At 53.0% G+C, this 19,794-nt stretch overlaps 1 protein-coding gene across 3 annotated transcripts; it reads left to right on the top strand.

The window, feature by feature from the left end:
* B3GNT3 (UDP-GlcNAc:betaGal beta-1,3-N-acetylglucosaminyltransferase 3) lies at window positions 1–19,553 on the top strand. 3 transcript variants are annotated; one of them, XM_042249656.1, is made up of 4 exons: window positions 1–278; window positions 13,677–13,736; window positions 15,367–15,983; window positions 17,976–19,553. In XM_042249656.1, the coding sequence occupies exons 3-4, from the start codon at window positions 15,417–15,419 to the stop codon at window positions 18,525–18,527; spliced, it is 1,119 nt and encodes a 372-aa protein (XP_042105590.1). In that variant the 5' UTR covers window positions 1–278; window positions 13,677–13,736; window positions 15,367–15,416; the 3' UTR covers window positions 18,528–19,553. The 3 variants fall into 3 exon arrangements, with proteins under 3 accessions (XP_042105590.1, XP_027825239.2, XP_042105591.1); XM_027969438.2 differs by lacking the exon at window positions 1–278 and adding an exon at window positions 497–631; XM_042249657.1 differs by lacking the exons at window positions 1–278; window positions 13,677–13,736 and adding an exon at window positions 497–631.
* Window positions 19,554–19,794: the final 241 nt, after the last annotated feature.

Genomic DNA, 19,794 nt, shown 5'->3' with positions numbered 1-19,794 from the left:
GACACTCAAACGCAGCACAGGTAGGGTTCGCATCTTGGCTAGCCCCAACCTCAAGAATCTTCCAATCTGACTTGCAGCTTTGCGAATGCCAGCCCGCGGCACCCGGACGTCTGGGAGCTCCGGATAGATTATGGGGTTCTGAAATATTGTAACCCCTTGAAGAGCCACTGGGATCAACTCGCCTCCTTGCTCCCCCCCACCCCCTGGACACACACACACCCTCTTAATAATTTCTTATCGAACACACGCTGGACCAATCCTGGGGCCCTTTGCCAGAGGTAGGAAGGCGCCTCTCGCACATCTCCGGCCTCGGAGTGCTCACTCTCTGGCTCCAGACTCCCCCAGATGGGGTCTGGAGCCGGGGTAGGGTCGGAGGAGGCGAGAAGCCGCTGGATTGGGCGATCCGGCCAGTGGAGGGGCAGGGGCGCGGCCGGGGAGGGAAGGAAGGGCGGGGCCGGCCAGAAAACTTAGACCCGGCCCTCCAGGAAAGCGGCTCAGCTAGGGTGTGGGGTCCCGCCAGAGGCTGGCAGGAAGGCTTGAAGCCTGGAAGGGCGGGGCCTCGGCGTAAATGAAACTCCTCCTCCTGCTCCGGAGCAGGAGAAGGGGTCGGAGGCTGGACGGTTGTCTGGGGGTAAGTACTGGGGCCCCTGAGGATCTGGTGGAACTCTGGTGGAGGGGGGGAGTCGGGGCTCTAGGGAACCTGGACTGGTCCCTGGGGTCGCGGTATCCTGCTGCGTGTACCCTGAAGTTTGGTGGTGGTTTAGTCGCTAAGTCGTGACCAACTCTTGCGATCCCGTGGGGGCGGATCCCGTGGGGGGAGATCTGGAGCCCCGGGTCCCTCACCCATCGGTAATAGTAGTCGCCTGCCTCCCACGGCAGACTCAGTCCTGACCCCGAAGGAAGCCTCACTCACGCCTGGGGAATAGGGGGACACCGAGGCTCCTGATCCTGTAACTGTCCCGTTGCAGCCGTGGTGCACACCCCCGCCTCCAGCCTTCCTCCTAGGATAGAGTGGGAACCGAACGAAGAGTGGAGTGCGCTTTGTACCCGCTGACCATTACTATTACTGTTATCGTTACTGTTGAGATTGTTAGCACGCTGATTGGGAGGGTCTGGGCAGGAACAGCAACAGCCTTGCCAGGCGCTGCACCAGGTTCCCGCGCGGGACCCCAGCTCACAGTTGCCTTTGGGAGTCATTCAGGCCTGATTCATTCAGGTCAGCCAGTGCCTGGCTATATAGCTTGCTTCTGATTGCTCCTGCTCTCCGAATGCACCTCAGTGTCCCCTCTGTGGGGGCAGCAAAATGACCCAGCTTCCACGAGGATGCCTGAGCAGTTAGCCTGCAAAAACTTTTATGGTGGGGGTGCTTCTGGCCACTGAAAGACCTCAAGCAAGTGACTGTATGTCTCTGAGCCTTGGCTTCCCTTTCTGTCAAGTGGGGCTCATGATGTGGAACTGTGGCGAAGGTGAAATAAGTGCGACAGCCGAACTGTGGGGCCACAGAAAGCCAGCCGTCCCCATGAGCATATTAGTAATTATAGTTATTATATTGCACCATTAGCCATCTTTATGGCTTCTCCACCAACTTTCCCTCTGGGCCAGAATTTTTGTTTTTTTAATGGCCACTTTGCAGATACAGGAACTGAGGACCTGTTCCCCTTCCCCCTAGCCCTCTACCCCGACCTCTCCTGCCCCCTCTCCCTACCCCTCCCCTTATCCCCTATCCCTTGGGCCAGGGCCTCCTTGTCCAAATCTGGAATTCAGGACCCAGGGGAAGGTTGCTGGATTTGGGACTGGCCCTGGGGCCACAAGGGCTTCCCCTGGTGGCTCGGATGGTCAAGGATCCGTCTGCAATGTAGGAGACTTGTTTTGATCCCTGGGTCGGGAAGATCCCCTGGAGAAGGGAATGGCTACCCACTCCAGGATTCTTGCCTGGAGAATCCCATGGACAGAGGAGCCTGGGTGGGCTACAGTCCATGGGGTCGCAAAGAGTCGGACACTGAGCGATTAGCCACACACTTCCAACTGGGGCCGCAGCTTTCCCCCACAGCCCCGTCTGTCCCCAAGGTGGCGACCAGCACTGGTGGTATAATGGTGAGTATAGCTGTCTTCCCAGGTGGCCGCCATGCCAGACAGGTCCGAAGAGTCCAGAGGAAGAGGTGTGGCCCTGCGTGAGGCTACTGGGCCCCCACCTCTTAGCTGCCTGTGTGAGCAGCTCATGTTTGCACAGCCCAGCCCAGACACCCTCCCTTCCCCTCTCCCTCACCCCAGAGTGTGAAGATTGATCCCTAACAACAGAGTGTGAAGATTGATCCTCTGGGTGTGGGGGAGGGGCCGCACACCTCTGAGGAGGGGCCTTGGAGCTTCTCTCCTCCAAGCCAGACCTTGGGGAATCCAGACAAGCCGGCTTGGCCCAGGGACCCTCGGGCTGGGCTGGGTTAGCCCAAGGGGAGGAGATAAGATGTCCTGAGTCTTCTTTTCCTGCCAATGGCCTCTGAGGCTCAGAGTGGGACAATAGCTTGCCCTCCAACCCCCATGACCCCAGGAGGGTGCACACTGTGGTCCCTCCACCTGATGGGAATCTGGTTCAGCTTGATTGACCCCCATGATAGGGAAACTCACTACCAACATCGCAAACTAAAGGAGATCCCACCAGGTGGCGGTTAAAGGCAGGAAATGGGCTACCACTTAACCTCCCTTGAATGAGTTCCTTGACCCCTCTGTGTTTCAGTTCCCCTAGGAAACAAAAGGAGGCTAACATAGCCCTACCCCAGTGCAAGTACGCAATGTAGGTGGAAAGGCTGCCTACAAGGCCTGCAGGTTAACTCTATCTTTGATTATGTTCTCACTCATGACATTTATTGATCGTTGCTTGTGAGAAATTAACAAGGCCTGGAAAAGGGCCCTGACCTAGTTTGGGGGTCATTCAGAAGGTTCCCAGGAGTTCAATTTCCACATTCCTCTTCCCTGGATCATGGGAAGAGTTGAAGCCTTGATCTGCGATGCATGGCCTGCCTCCCCCAGCCTCAGTTTCCCCATTGAAGAAATGAGCCCAGAGATGCCCTTTGTGGCTCATCCGGGGGCAGGGCTGGCATTTAATCAGGGGCCTATGACCAGCCTCAGAATCCTTCCTGCACTGATCCCAGATACCCCGGGCAATTCCTGCAGTAGGTGAGGGCTGGCTCATTCAATGAGTCATCCATTAGGAGCCCTGGGACCTAGAAACAGGACTCAAGGGTCTAAAGGGCGAGTGTCGCCCAGCCCCCTCCCACCCTTTCATCCACACCCAGGGGTTCACCAGAGTGAATGTTGGGCGTATATTTGCATAAAACCCACTCATACACCTGGTAAGCAATGTCAGCTCATAATGAGCCATTCTTAGAAATTATCTTTACTGGGCTTTTGCTCCTTTTTATTCCTGTTTACAAAAGCAACCCATGGTTCTTGTAAAAAGGAACCAGCCTATCATTGCTGGAAGGGCAAACTGGTATGAACCAGTGAGGGGTCACCCACAGTCCAGGTGGTCAGTGTTCAAATTCCAGCAGCCTGGCCTCTGGTAGGTGGGTGCCCTCTCTGTGCCCACCTGACCCCCACCCCCAGGAATTGGGACCTGGGACCTCCTCGGGAGGCTCATTGAGAGCTACAGAGGCCCATCCACAGGCCAATGAGTCACACCCTTTCCTGCAAGCACCCCCGACTCCCATCCTTGGGCTTTCCTAGAAAACTGTCTCATTCGCTACTTCTGTCCCCTATTAGCCCATCGCCTCCCTGATAACAGTAACGGTGGTTTGTCTCCCAGAACCTAGAGCAGGGCGTGGTATACACTGGGTGTTCAGCTCAGAGCACTGACCAGTGTGCAAGTCATATCAACAGCTGGTGCTGCTACTAACGTTGTTCCTGTTGGCATTATGCTGACACTTCATAAATGTGTGTGTGACTTGGAGGAAAACTCACCGCTTGGTCCTCTAGCCTCTCCCAGGGCTTGAGGGGTTATATATACAAATGAGGTTCTCCTGTCACCCCAGAATGTTTCAGGTCCCCATCCCCATCCAGATGCCAGCTGAGGGTCAGTGGGGAGAAGAGAAGCAAGGAAAGCCCCAGTGGCTGGTATTTAGCACATGCTGAGGGTAACCTGTGAGTGGTCAGCTGACACCAGGCAGCTTTGGAGAGGGGATGCTGAGGCCTGGAGTGGGAAGGGACAGCTACTTGCCCCGAGCCTGCAGATGGCCAGTAGCAGCTGGGGCAGACCTTCCTACCCCCAGGGGCCACCATGGCAGCTTCAGAAGCATCAGCTTTCTTGGTCCTCACAGCTGCTGGGTGAGAGGGAAACAAGCCCTCATGTTCCTGACTTAAAAACCGAGCTGAGGGAATGGTCTGTTTGGGAGCACCCTGGACTGGAGGGTAGGAAGTGGGGCAGGTGGCTGTGTGTCTGACAGGTCTGGAGAAGGACCCAGGATTCACCCTCTGGAAGCTAGGAGTCTCATGTGGGAAATCCCCTTGACATGACCTCCAAGCTGGCATCAGGCATGCCCTCACCATGTGTGAAATAGTGCCAGGTGGGGATGCGGGGCTGGCCCAGATCCCCAAGGGTGCTAACTAACTGTGTGGCATTCTCACTTCCCCACGTGTCTCTGGGCTTCGCTGGTGGCTCAGAAGGTTAAGGATCTGCCTGCAGTGTGGGATACCTGGTTTCAATCCCTGGGTGGGGAAGATCCTCTGGAGCAGGGCATGGCTACCCACTCCAGTATTCTTACCTGGAGAATCTTCATGGACAGAGGAGCCTGGCAGGCCACAGTCCATGGGGTGGCAAAGAGTCAGACCCAACTGAGCGACTAAGCACACATGTCTCAGCCTCTCTGTCTTCCTGGCCTCCCAAGGGACAGTGACAAGAACAGGTGAGGAGAATAGAGGTGCCTGGACCCACACAGGCCCGGACCTTGCCAGACCTTGGCTGTTGCTTGAGGGTGTAGACAGAGGATGGGGGACTATAGCACTGCTCCCAGTGAGAGGGTAACAGGCAGGAAGGCCAGGGGTCTCCAAAATATGGAGGAAATAGGCTGCACATGTCAGACATTTTTGTCTCTCTTAAGTGGCAGCAGGAAACAAAGTAGCGATATTTTTTTCCTTCTCTATACAAATTTAATGGCAGCCCACTCCAGTACTCTTGCCTGGAAAATCCCATGGATGGAGGAGCCTGGTAGGCTGCAGTCCATGGGGTCGCTAAGTCAGACGTGACTGAGCCACTTCACTTTCACTTTTCACTTTCATGCATTGGAGAAGGAAATGGCAACCCACTCCAGTGTTCTTGCCTGGAGAATCCCAGGGATGGGGGAGCCTGGTGGGCTGCCGTCTCTGGGGTCGCACAGAGTCGGACACGACTGAAGTGACTTAGCAGTCTCTTAAAATACTGTGTTGCCATAATGACACCTGGTTTCACCCGAAGTTAACTATTTTCAAGCCTTGAGATAACCAATGCATAAAATGTTTTTCTTAAGCTATGTTAATGTACTATGCATTTACCCCAGACTCTCAAGCCGGTTCGCCTAATGGCTCAAAACCTACTTGACAAACCAGTATGTTAGACATTGTTCCCCTAATCTATGTAAAGGAAACTATTTGTATGGTAATCTACCCTTCTACAAGGTTCAAGTCAATCGTTTTATGGCCCGATGACTCGTCTGTTGCCAAGATTATCCCAAAATACATCTTGTGGATGAGGGGCCTGGTGCCATTCTGAGTTTTAAGACTTTCTTTTATTAACAGACTGCTAGTAACTATATAACATCCAGCTGAAGACTAGCAGGGGGGTACTCTTTCTGCCCCCTTCTGATGCCTATGTCAGAGGCTTTCTCTATCTCCTTTATACTTTAATAAAACTTTATTACACAAAAGCTCTGAGCAATCAAGCCTCTCTCTGGCCCCGGATTAAATTCTCCTCCGGAGGCCAAAAATCCCAGCGTCTTTTCATGGTTCAACAACAAACCTTTCACCAGTGGGGGTTCCTAATTAATTCTGCTGAGTGATTAGCCTCTTCTGCACATCTAGTATCTCATGAATATTCAGTGAGTTATTAACAAGAAGTACTGTGTGTATATATGCAATGAATCAAGACTGTTCAGTGAACATGTCTCTTGGTGCCTCGGGGCTGTTTAGTGGCTGGTCCATATTATATTCATTATGATAACATGCATATTCCACAACCTCTGGTGACTCAGTTGGTAAAGAACCCACCGGCAATGCAGGAGACCCAAGGTTTGGTCCCTGGGTAGGAAAGATCCCCTGGAGAAGGAAATGGCAGCCCACTCCAGTATTCTTGCTTGGAGAATCCCATGGACAGAGGAGCCTGATGGGCTGCAGTCCTTAGGATCGCAAACAGTCGAATACGATTGTGATAATATGCATATTCATTAATGCATCACAAATGCACCTTGCAACTCTTAATTGTTGCCTTATAACTATTTCATGTATTATAAGTACTGAGTGTCTGTATAGTTAGCGGGTCATTCATATTTAGCACTTCTTGCTCATTAAATACATCGTGAATATATTTCAGTGCCAGGAATATTTGGCCCTTTCACATATTAAGAAGGAGTCAGGGACATTCAGTGCTTCTTGGTCCTGCCCCCTTGGCTCCACGGTTGGGCTTGCTGATTTACCAGGACTGAATCACCTGCATCCTCTAGGGTCCCGAGTAGGGAATGGTGACAGCTGTTGTCTGCCATGGGGTTAGGCTGAAATGACACGCAAGGAAATAGCCAATACGAGAATTATCGTTAGTATTTTTGCCCGTACAACAAACAGCAGCGAGTGTCACCTGGGGACTGAGCTGCGAGTGCCAAGACGCTGGGCCCCATTTCTGGGGCTCCATGTTGGCTGGGGAAATAAACAGGGAAGAAGCGAGTAGATTTGTCCAGTGGTGGAGAGAGGAGCAGAGGAAGGTGGGGCCGAGGTGGGGTGGTTTGGTTGGGAGGCCGGGGCCTCTCCTTATCTCTAAGGAGATAATGTTGGACGGAGGCCTGAAGATCAAGGAGAACGAGGGGGAAGAGCAGGAGGGAAGGGCGTCTGAAGTGGAAGGTGCAAAGGCCCTGTGGCAGGGTCCAGCCTGGGTGTGTGAGTGTGTGTGTGCTTAGTCGCTCAGTTGTGTCCCGCTCTTTGTGACCCCATGGACTGTAGCCCACCAGGCTCCTCTGTCCATGGAACCTCTAGGCAAGAATACTGGAGTGGGTTGCCATTTCCTTCTCCAGGGCATCTTCCCAAGCAGGGATCGAACCTCCGTCTCCTGCACAGCAGGCAGATTCTTTACCATCTGAGCCACCAGAGGTTGTGTATAGCTGGAATGGAGGAGAAGGGGCAGAGGTCATGGGGCGGGGGGAGAAGGGGATTGAGAGCACCCAAAGTGGGGAGCGTTATCGATTCAGTGGACGTGAATTTGAGCAAACTCCGGGAGATGGTGAAGGACAGGGAACCCTGGTGTGCTGCAGTCCATGGGGTCACAAGGATCTAGACATGGCTGAGCGACTGCACAGCAAGAGGCAGAGGCTGTGGGTCTCAGTCAGTGGAAACAAGAGGCTTTGCTGTGTGCAGTGGAAGAAGCAGGCTCTGGGTGATGGTGAACTTGCAGTGGTGCATGGAAGGCAAACAGCCCCCAGCAGGATTGGCTGGTATTGCGGTGGGGAGTTGGGTGATGGGCCTTGAGAGTCAGTCTGGACATCACTGCAATCCCTCTCTACATAGTGGCACTATGAGCTAGCGGGAGGAGGCCCTGCCAAGTGCGGGCAGTAGACTGATGGGTTCATCCATCAGATACCTGATGGGTCTTCCTGGTGTACCTGCCATCGCGTGCCAAATGCTCTTGCCCAGACACTGCGCCTGGGCCACCTGCTGCCCCATAATATCCCCTTGTGAAAGGCTCAGAGACTTCTCACATTTTCTTCTGCCTGGCCCATCCTTCTCTTTCCCCCACATCCAGGTTTCAATTTGTTTTCTTTTTTTGGCTATGCTGCGCTGCATACAGGATCTTAATTCCCTGACCAGGGATTGAACCCAGGCCCCCTGCCGTGGAAGCGCAGCCTCTGAACCGCTACATCTCGCGGGAAGACTCAGGTTCCAAATTTTGAGTACTCCCTTCATCCTGTTTGCTGAGCTCACCCACATCCCTGTACCCCACCAGCCAGCTCCTATCCAGGCCCCCAAATTCTTGCTGCCCTGACCTCTAACTCGGGCCCTGATTGCACTTCCCCGCTCAGCAGCCACAGGGAACATCTTCAAAGTATAACTCAGTCTCGTCCCTCCCCTGCTCACACACCCTCCAGGCCCCATTTCCTGCTCCTCCCCCGGCTGTCCTCGGCAACCCTGCCTTCATCTCCCTCCTCCTCCTCCTTGGCTTCAGCCACACCACTTCCTGCCTCTTCCTTCAACAACCTAAAGTTGTGCCTACCGCAGGGCCTTGGCACTTGCTGTGCCCTCTGCCTAGGACGCCCTTCTCCCAGGGCTCTGCCCACGTGATTTCCCTTCATCCTTAAGGGGATCCGCAGGCGGGTCAGGTCCCTTCCCTGCCACGGATCCCTTTGTCTTTGACAGCATTTAACACGGTTGCAACTAAAAGAACCACCTCGTGTGTGGATATCGTAAGAGACGGGCTGACTTGGGCATGGCTGTGGCCCCAGCACCTTGCGCATAGTAGGTACACAGTCAATACTCTGTGGCCCACAAGTCAGTGCAACAAGTAAAGCAGCTGGATTACTGCCTGTTCCTAGGTTCACTCACCAGCCCCCCCGCCCCCTGCTCCCTTCTCCCTCCCCCCAGCATGGCCCATCTGCTCACCAGGTTCTCAGTCCTACATCAGATGTTTAGCACATGGGTTCCTTGTGACAGATTCTGGAGGGACGTCCAGGTGGGAACTGCAGGGTTCCCACCCATCCAGATTCTGTGTTCCAATCCTGCATTGTGCTGAGCCTCATTATCCCCATCTGTAAGTAGGGGTTCTGGGGGCATTAAAGGACCCAGGACCATGAGGCAAGGTCACTGAGGTTGTCACGACATAGTCAGTGTATGCCAAGCCCTCTGCTACTTAATATGGAAAGTGACCCTTGTGTGTTTATAGGGCAATGAGTGTTCTCAGAACTTCCATATGCTAACAAGGAAATAGATGCCCCAGAGGAAGTGCCTCACCAAGGTCAACTCTGAGCAAAGAGGGACCCTTCAACAAGGAATCGGGCCTCTCTGCTCACATACCTTTCATGACTCTCCCATACCCCCAGGAAAGAACCCCACTACTCAGCTTGGCATTCAAGGTCTTTATGGGGTCTGGCCCCACCTCTTAGCCTCAGAAATCAACCCTTCTCCAAATTCTGCTTTTCAACAAAATAAACCACGTGATTCCTTGAATAGTCTTTGTTTTCTTTCTCTTCTTCGCTTTTGCATTCAGCCTCCGGTCTGAATGCCCTTGGTGAACTCATATGCATCCTTCAAAACCTCAGCCTCAATACCCCAATCCATTCTTCTGGCCCAGACCTGAAGCCACAGGTGCCTGGATTTGTCTCCCCAAGTCTGAGAGCTTCTGGAGGGCCAGGCCCAGGGCTGAGGCTTCTTAGTTCCTCTAGAATCTGTTTGTTGAATGAATGAATGTTTCATAAGTGTGCTTTGGGGTAAGAGACTACAACACCCTTCTTGGGACTGAAGAACTTGGAGACAAAGTGGGTTGCTGTGGCAATGCAAGTCACCCACTGGGCCACCTTAGGATGACTGAGCTGCACTTCCCCAGCTATGGAGTGAGGGTGGGGATTCTCCCAGAGTTATTCAGACCCCACAGACTTCAGAGTGAGCAGCAATTTCAGTTTCCACAAGTCCAGTCCTTGCCAGTCTGGAGGGGGTACACAGCAGAATTTGGGGGTGGGTGGGGTGGAGGGTCAGAGAATTGAAAGCAGGCCTGAGAGGAACTTCTCACCAACCACCCAGCCTACCAACAAAGGTCCCAGAGTTGCTGCATAGCTGCTTGGAGGAAGTAATACTAAGGGCTTCCCCAACTTTGACAACACTGGGCCCCTAAGACCCAGTCTTTCCAATGGTAGGTGTGAGGTCATTACCTCTTTAGAAAGTAAGGCCTATAAGGGGAGACTGGGGACCACCTGGGGTATCGCCCAGTGAGTCACCCAGCAGGGTATTCTGGATCAGTGAATCCCCAACGCTCTCAGCCTGACTGAAAGGGAGCCCCAGGGATTCTTTTTTACGCCAATCTGGATGCGGGATGTTGTGAGTTTGGAAGTACTTCCTGCTTGAAGTTTCAAGGGGCCATGAGTTATTTGAGGGTGACCTTGGTGGATGGAAAAGGGAAGTGGAACTGAGGTGCATTCATAGAGGTCTAGTGCAGGGAGAAGGGGAATGAAGCTCCATCCCCTCCACTGACCCCAGCTTGAACTTTCAGATCCCAGTCAGGAGACTCACAGAGCCTGGGAGGATGGAGTCTCTGTAAGCTCCCTCCATTTTAAGAAGATACCTGGCAAGAAAAAGTTGGGAATGCAGGTAGCCAGCAAAGAGTGAATGTTTCATATGCAAAGAAGGAAAGTGCAAGGAAAAGAACACGCATTAATGGAATTAATTAGAAGCAAATGACCACCTTCAAGAGGGTCTCTTTTGCCCAGACACTGATCCCTGTAATATGAGCCATTTAGTCATTTGATCCCTTCTCCTTCCCCCTTCCCAATGCCCAGGTTTGGCTGAATTGTTGTTTTGTGGCTAACTTTGTTGTTTTGTGTCTGACTCTTTTCTGACCCCATAGACAGTAGCCTGTCAGGCTCTTCTGTCCATGCAATTTCCCAGGCAAGAATACTGGACTGGGTTGCCATTTTCTTCTCCAGGGGCTCTTCCTGACCCAAGGGTTGAACCCCTTTCTCCTGCATTGGCAGGTGGAGTCTTTATCATTGAGCCACCAGGGAAGCCTGCTGAGTTGTAGGTATTCCTATTTTGCTGAATTATTTTTTTTTGTTATGGGAACTAAACACATTCCCAGCTAAGGGACCCTTGGCCATTTAGGTTTGATTTTCTATTTAAATAGAAATAAACACTGCTGCTGCTGCTGCTAAGTCGCTTCAGTTGTATCCGACTCTGTGTGACCCCATAGACGGGGGCCCACTGTCTCTGGGATTCTCCAAGCAAGAACACCGGAGTGGGTTGCCATTTCCTTCTGCAATGCGTGAAAGTGAAGTCGCTCAGTCGTGCCCAACTCTTAGCGACCCCATGGACTGCAGCCTACCAGGCTCCTCCATCCATGGGATTTTCCAGGCAAGAGTAACTGGAGTGGGGTGCCATTGCCTTCTCCAGAAATAAACACTAATAAATCCCAAATACTCCATCCAGGGAATTTATCTAAACCTATTTCAAGGTTCTGTGTCCAGCCCTCATTCCCCTCTTTGAATCCTTCCTCCTTTTCAATTCTCTATTCCATTTCTATGTTTATTTAAATAAGACCAGGATTTCTCAATCCTGACAATGTTGACATTTGGAACTGGACCATTCTCTGTCATGGGGGCTGTCCTGTGACCTGTAGGATGTTCATTTAAGCAGCATCTCTGGCCTCCACCCACTCCATGCTATTAGCAGCCCCGTATCTCTACCCTCCCCCAATCATGACAACCAGAAATGTCCCCAGACGTTGCCCAGTAAGTATCCCCTGGGAGCAGAATAATCCCTGGTTGAAAACTGATTTAGACTGTAAGTGAATCCACCCTCTGAATGAGGGTGTCTGAGTTAGAAGTTGGGGTCCCATGTCTTCCAGCATCTGTGGGTCTCTGCCCACCAGTGTCGCCAAAGAGAACGCTGTGACATCTCTCCCCTGACTTTTGGTGACTTGGGCTTTCTACGGCAGCTCCGGAGGTTTTTTCCCCATCCTTGGAGCTCAGGCATCTGCCAGGTTTGCCTGAAACACTCCTTCCTCGTGGTCCACTCTGAACTCAGGCTCCTCTTCAGCTCAGGAAAACGTCCTTCTTGGATTTGTTCATTCTTGCGTCACATCTGTTGGTTAACAAGATTGTGATATGTCCTTTTAGGGCTCACAGACCTGCCCTCCAGATGGTGAAACCACCCCTTCTCAGGCTGGCAGCCAAGCCGGGGGCACACAGCAATAAGACAGGCTCTGTGCCACGAGCAGACAGGGTCCCTAGCTACTCAGACTCCACTGACTCATCCCCTCCTCCGGGCCTTTGCACTTGCTGTTGCCTTCCCTGGTATCCTCTCCCCCTACCCTCCCCTCCGCACACAGCGACATCAGCCATGCTGGCTCCTCTGTGCCATTCACATCCCGCTTAAATGTCATCTAGACCTCGAGAGCCACACTCCCACACACACTAGACCCCTTTTCCTCCCATATCATTTCACTGACGTTTTTAGTTAGTGTTTATTCCCCCTGGAGAGTGTGGGTCCCAGAGTGGCAGAGATGTTGAGGCATCCCATGCCTGTTCATCACTGGGTCCTCAGCTCCCAGGAGGTGCCTGGCACAGAGGAGAAGCACAGTAAATATTGGCTTGAATGAATTTATAAAGTCATTCTGAGAGTCTGTATATACGTTTGTATGTTTGGCCACACTGTGGGACTTCCAGGATCTTAGTTCTCCAGCTGGGCTTGTGCGCTTTACAGTGGAAGCGAGTAGTCCCAACCACTGGACCACCAGGGAAGTCCCAAGAGTCCATGTTTTTTCAGAATCTCCGGCATTTGAGCATTCATTCATTCATTCATCCAATACTCATTTACCGAACACCCACTGTGCACGAAGCACAGTTCTGGGGGCTGGGGATAAAGTGGTGAATAAGACATTTCACGGAGCTCGTGTTCTGGTGGAGAAGATGGATGAAAAGCAGTACCTTTTTAAAGTTTTATCATGTATTTTAAGAGATGAAAGGGGCTTCCCTGGTGGCTCAGCTGGTGAAGAATCTGCCTGCAATACGGGAAACCTGGGTTTGATCCCTGGGTTGGGAAGATCCCCTGGACAAGGGAATGGCTACCCACTCCAGTATTCTGGCCTGGAGAATTCCACAGACTGTATAATCCATGGGGTCGCAAAGAACGGGACACGACTGAGCAACTTTCACTTCACTTCAGAAGACGAAAAGTGCTATGAAAGACAGAAAAAGTGGGCTAAGGTGGAGGATCAGGGCTGCCAGTGAGATGATGTTTCCTGAGGAGGTGTTCCTGAGATGGGGACATCTGAGCAAAGATGGGAAGGGGGTGAAGGAGGGAATGTGTGGAAATCTGGGGAATCAGGCAGAGGAGACAGCCTGCGCAGAGGTCCTGAGGCAGGACCATTTTTGAGGTCCTCAGCATGTTTGAGGTTAAAATCCCAATCACATTCTTACATAGGGTTAATTCCCATTTAACGCTGAAGCTCAGAGAGGTCAAGCTTCTTTCCCAGAGTCACACAGTAGAACCTGTAGAGTGGAGTCTGAGCCCTTTCTTGGGGACATACCTGGTCAGACAGTCCTTGGCTAGGCAGTGTGCAGAGATGATGACGGGCACACTGGGGAACGACCTCATGGATCAGGGAAGGAAGCCCTGTGCCCAGCACCAGCGCCCTTTTGTAGCTCTAGATAAAATGGGAGACTCTTGCTCTTAGGGAAGAGCTGGTTGAGGTTGCTTAGAGCTGGAGGGGCCTAGGAGAATCCACTGACTGCCCTACGATGTTTCAGGTGCCAAAGGGGAGAAGGAGGAGACCCCAGAGCAGCACGGACTTCCTGAAGCAATCTGAGGTAAACGTTGAGGTTCACTTATTCATTCAACAAACACTGGTCAAATGGCCACTAGGTACCAGGTGCCAGGAACTCCCTTCACACCTGCACAACCCAGTGACTTGGGGGTTGCTGACATGTCCCCTTTATCGCTGAGGATACTAAGGCCCTAGGTATGAAGGGCACGCAGCCAGGGAGTGATGGAATTGGGGTTGAAACCCAGGAATGTGGCTCCAGGGGGCACCTTTCTGAGATAAGCCAGGAAGCGTTTAATGGATCGGTAGGTCCTGCCTTGGGTCTAATTTAGCATTTTCATGCTGTTCATCTTCACGTTGAGGGCTGGGACACAGCACAGATACCACCTTTTCAGACAAAAGGACACCAAGGGAGTCCAGGGAAGCCTGGGAAAAGGATCTGAACAGGAAACCAAGGGCTCTGCATAGATATGGGAAAGGAAATCCTCTAGGAGGAGGGGTTTTGCCAGAGAGAAACTAAGTGAACTTTTATTCATAAATTATTCATTCAGACACTCCTTGCTTCCCCTGTGCATCTGCCTCATGCTGGGCAATGCCAGGACCCTCAAGAAGCCCTCAGCCTTAAGAAATCAAAGTCGGATACAGACATCCTCATGGGACCATGACCGAGCCAGAGAGTGCCATGGGACTAGAGGTGGTGAATAGGGAACCAGGACTCTTCCTGAGGGGTCAAAGGGGGCTTCCTGGAGAATGGATCATTTGAGATGGGCTTTAGAGCAGAAACAGGAGTTTGCCAAAGCAGAGAGCATTGTTTGAGACATGCTGAGCTTGAGCAGTCTGTGAAGAGCCAGGGCCCATGTTCAGCTCAGTGTGTGTTTGTCCCTCAGTCGTGTCTAACTCTTTGTGACCCCATGAACTGCAGCCCACCAGGCTCCGCTGATCATGAGATTCTCCAGGCAAGAATGCTGGAGTGGATTGCCATTCCGTTCTCCAGGAGATCTCCCTGACCCAGGGATCGAACCTGGGTTTCCTGCTTTGCAGGAGATTCCTTATCAACTGCGCCATCAAGAAAGGCCATGCTCAGCTCACAGGACCATTAAAAATAGTCATGGGACTTCCCTGGTGGGCCAGGAGCTAAGACTCTGTGCTTCCACCACAGTGGGGCGCAGGTTCAACCCCTGGTGGGGGAACTAAGATCCCACATACAGTGCCCTGCCACCAAAATGTAGAGTGAGTGATAGTTATATCAGAAGCTCAGAGCTTCCTGGAGGGGCAAGTGAAAAGGGAAGCAGGAAGGATCCCAGCAGCTCTCAACTACTAAAAGGGGAGTTCTCTGTCTCTTTCTCTGGGAGGCTCCTGAGCCATCTCTGAGGCTGGAACATAAAGAGGTCCAGGTTGGATGTCGAGGATTCTGGGCACACTGAATCTGGGAGGCTCCCCTTGGCATCTCCATGCCTGTTTTCTCTGTAAATATTGATCCCCAGTAGGCCCTGGGCAAGAGTCAGAGCCAAATGAGGTACTGGAAGGGGTGGGGACAGGGGAATCTCTGGGGGTAGGTTTCAGCATTTTAGGGACGTGAGCAACTGTAACGCTGCAACCAGGCGCTGGGGTCCACAGGCAGGGCGGGGAAAGCGCTTGGCCCATCTGGCACCTTCAGCGAGTGTTACTGTCAGCAGGGGCTGCCCAGGGGCCTCCTCCGGCCACTCCGGAACTCCGGTGGACCACAATGAGGTGCTCCCATCCCCTGCGGAAAGAGGCGGGCCTGGCTCTGCTTCTAGCCACCTTCACCCTCCTCCTCTTAAGTCTGCACCGGTCACCGCCCACCTGCCCCCACCTGAAGGAGCAGCCGCGCGCCCCCAAGGCTCCGGACTGGCCCTCACCGCACTTCCGCCCCCCGCCGGCCCCTTGCCGGCCCAACACCTCCATGACGACCCTGCCTGACTTCGCAGGGCAGCCGCGGCACATCCGCGACTTCCTGCTGTACAAACACTGCCGCGACTTCGCGTTGCTCCAGGAAGTGCCGCCCGACAAGTGTGCGGACCCTGTCTTCCTGCTGTTGGTGATCAAGTCCTCGCCCAGCAATTACGAGCGCCGGGAGCTGGTGCGGCGCACGTGGGGTCGTGAGCGCCAGATTCTCGGCGTCCAGCTGCGCCGCCTCTTCCTGGTGGGCACCGACTCCAAACCGCTGGAGGCACGCAAGGTCAACCGGCTGTTGGCCATGGAGGCGCAGACGCACGGGGACATCCTGCAGTGGGATTTCTACGACACATTCTTCAACCTCACCCTCAAGCAGGTTGCCTGGGGGTGGGGCGGGGGAAGGGGCGGCGCGGGGTGGGGGGTGGGCGGGGTGCCACCTGCTTGGAGCCACCGTCCTTCCTGCCCAAAGTTGCTACCATCTCCTCTTAGGGGTCCTGGAGACCAGAAGCCCCCTCACCCCACCCCCGCTACTGTCCTCATAGTGATCTGAAGTCTTCTTCATCCAGGAAAGGCAGGGAGAAAGGACAGGGTGGTGTGAGCTTGCAAGCCTGCCTCTCCAAGCCTTGATGACCTGGGTTCAAACGTCTTATTTGCTATTTGCCCTAATGATCATTCATTTCTCTCTGCCTCAGTTTCTTCATCAAGGAAATGGGATATTCATTGAACTCATTCACCTCTGAGGGCTACAGTGAAGATTATATGAGGTTTTATTTATATTCAGTGGTACAGCATGCAGGATCTTAATTTCCTCCATCTGGGATCAAACCTGTGCCCCTCAGAGTCTTAACCACTGGACTGCCAGGGAAGTCCCTGAGATGATATTATATTTATAAAGTACCTGGGCCAGTGACAGGCAGGGTTTCCCAGATGGAGCTAGTGGTAAAGAACTCGCCTGCCAATGCAGGAAATGTAAGAGACCTGGCTTCGATCCCTGGGTCAGGAAGATCCCTTGGAGGAGGGCATGGCAACCCACTCCAGTATTCTTGCCAGAGAAATCCCATGGACTAAGGAGCCTGGTGGGCTGTAGTCCATGGGGTCACAAAGAGTTGGACACGACTGAAGTGACTTCGCATGGTGGGAAACACTGGACAGAGCACGTTTTATTTCTTTGTTCAGGTCTGTCTCCCTCTGAGGCTTAGGTCTGTGCAGTAGATACTCAGCAAAAACCTTTCTGATGAAGAGAAACGGTGAGAAGTAGAGGCTATCTTGCCCATGCTCCGAGGAGGAATTGAAGGCTCCAGGGACCCAACCAGCTTGAGGGGTGGGAGGGGTGGAGCAAGCTGAGTAGAGAACCAAGTTGAAAGGGGCCCCCTGCTCATAGTAAGCACAGAAAGGCCTGGGTTCAAGACCTTGAACAATAGACCATCTCTGTTGTGTGACCTTACTCAAGGCACTTTCTCGGGAGAGCCTCTATTTTCTCATCTGTAAATGGGGTTGAAGACCACACCTGCTTCCTAAAATTGTGTTAAGAATTCAAGGTAGGGCAGACACTGAGCAAGCACTGGCATGTAGCAATAGTTGTTATGAAGATAACTAAAGCCAAGGTGGGCAGAGGACCCGGAACTTCTTAATATGCCACATTCTTAATGCAAAACATAAAAGCCTGTGATGAGCAGCAACTTGACAAACATGAATCCGGTGTCTACGAAGTGTTGACCCCATCCTGGGTGCTGATGGCATATAGGAGAGACACTGCTCCCACCCAGGGGGAGTCCAGAGCCTGGTGGGGGAAGTACTGAAGTGTTAGTTATTCGGTCATGTCTGACTCTTTGCAACTCCATGGACTGAAGCCTGCCAGGCTCCTCTGTCCATGGAATTCTCCATGCAAGGTTACTGAGGTAGGTAGTCATTAACTTCTCCAGGGGATCTTCCAGACCCAGGGATTGAACCTAGGGTCTTCTGCATTGCAGGCAGATTCTTTACCGTCTGAGCCATGGTAGGGGAAGTAGATGTTATATAAGAATCATACGAGTAATTCTGTGATGGCAGTGCTTGGCAAGGCAGAGTCAGAAAGAATAGCAATAAGCATAAATGAGACGATTTTCAAGCACTTCTTGTACATTACAGAGCATCGTCCCTGAAGATCCCCAGCACTCCAGGAGGTAGGTCCTATGACAAGTCCTGTCTGGGAAGTTGGAAACTGAGGCAGCGAGAGGGGCTCTTGGTTGCAAAGATCACCCCACAGAGTGAATTACTGAACCCAGGTTAGCCTGACTGGGGGTTACTGGGGTGGCCAATAGGGACCCAAAGCCGATGGCCCAGGCATCAAGCCTGCATGCCCTGTCTACCCACCGGCCCGCCCTTGCAGGTGCTCTTCCTACAGTGGCAGAAGACGCGGTGCACCAATGCCAGCTTTTTGCTCAACGGGGATGATGACGTCTTCGCCCACACAGACAACATGGTCGCCTACCTGCAGAGCCACAACCCTGACCAGCACCTCTTTGTGGGCCACCTGATCCACAATGTGGGCCCCATCCGGATTCCGTGGAGCAAGTACTACGTGCCGAAGGTGGTCATGGAGGAGGAACACTACCCGCCCTACTGCGGAGGCGGTGGCTTCCTACTGTCCCGATTCACGGCCGCCGCCCTGCGCCACGCCTCCCACGCCCTGGACCTCTTCCCCATCGATGATGTCTTCCTGGGCATGTGCCTGAAGCAGGAGGGCCTGGAGCCCGCCTCACACAGTGGTATCCGCACGGCTGGCGTTCAGTCCCCTTCCAGCCGCCTGTCCTCCTTTGACCCCTGCTTCTACCGAGAGCTGCTGCTGGTGCATCGCTTCTTGCCCTATGAGATGCTGCTCATGTGGGATGCACTGAACCAGCCCAACCTCACCTGTGGCAGGCAGAGTCAGGTCTACTGAGGCGGTGTCAATGCCCCTAGCCTTGAGGCTACTATCTCCATCCCTATGGAAAAGGCAGCAGCTTCCATCCAGGAAGCTGAGACCTTTGTCCTCCTAAGTAGGCAGAGCTAGGAGGGTACCAGGGAGGGCTTGATGAGTGAATCATCTGCCCAGTGAACTCCTACACATCCTTCAAAACCTGCCTGGTACCGCCTAGACCACGTTCCATCTTCCTCCCTAGATTCTCAGCTGTAGGGACCGTCTCTCTCCATGGCTGCTAAGGGCAGAAGCACTTCTGCTCAGGTCCCAGCTACCGCTGCTACACCCATTCGTTTTCAGTGTCCCGCCTCCTAGCCCTGACTTTCATCATGGGCTGAACCCTAAGCAGTGGCCAGCCGCTTCTCGGTCATGAGCCTGCTGTGGTAGGTGAGTTCTGGCCATGGTTCAAGGCCAACTGAGAACTTCTGGGTCCACACATAGCTGAAGGGAGAAGGATTTTTCAGCTGGGGAGAGAGGGTTACCGTTCTCCATCCCTCTCAGATCTTGGACCCCTCAGATGGTGGGAGGGGCCAGAAACGCTGTGAATGTGTGTGACTGCCTCCTCCCTGCTCCTGGCGTCAATCGCTCTAAAGGTGGGAACACTGAGCAGAGGAGGGAGGCGGCTATCTGTCTCAGGCTATGGGAGCTCAGAGTTTCTGGTGTCCCTGGCAGGGCCCAGCACCCACATCTGTGCTCCCCAAGATTTCAGGGAAGAATAATGGGGCCAGAGGCGTTCTCACTGGGTCCAGGTCCTGCATACACACTCTTTTGTGCCCAGAGAAGGGGGATATTCAGGTATTTTGGGTGCCTAAGTTCTCAGACTGGCCCTCACCCCGGTGTGTCTCTCCCATTGGGGAGATCCAAGTGAACTGGTGACCTCCCCCCACGCCCTGCTACCCTCAAACAGGTGTCTGAAATGGGCTTCGCAGGGATTGGGACGGTGGCAAGGGGGGTGGGGTCTCACTACAGAGAGCAGATCCTCAGGGAATAAAATGTTTTGCAGAAGAATTTGAGGTCTTTTTTTTTTCCACAGTGATTTACAAGTTTTAAATCAGATCAGTCGACATTCATGCTTAAAATCTTATTTCCAGAAGCAAATATACACAGTAAAAATAGGGCATGGATAAAGAAGAAGCTATAGAGCTTCCATCAGGTAGATCTCACATCATCCCCCCACCTGCTCACACACCCTCCATGGCTCCCTATTGGCTTCAGCTCATATTGTTGCAGGAAGAGGGACGCCTTCCAG

This window comes from Ovis aries, chromosome 5, assembly GCF_016772045.2.
Source record: "Ovis aries strain OAR_USU_Benz2616 breed Rambouillet chromosome 5, ARS-UI_Ramb_v3.0, whole genome shotgun sequence".
NCBI classification, from domain to species: domain Eukaryota; kingdom Metazoa; phylum Chordata; class Mammalia; order Artiodactyla; family Bovidae; genus Ovis; species Ovis aries.
This window is presented reverse-complemented; position numbering and strand designations above follow the sequence as displayed.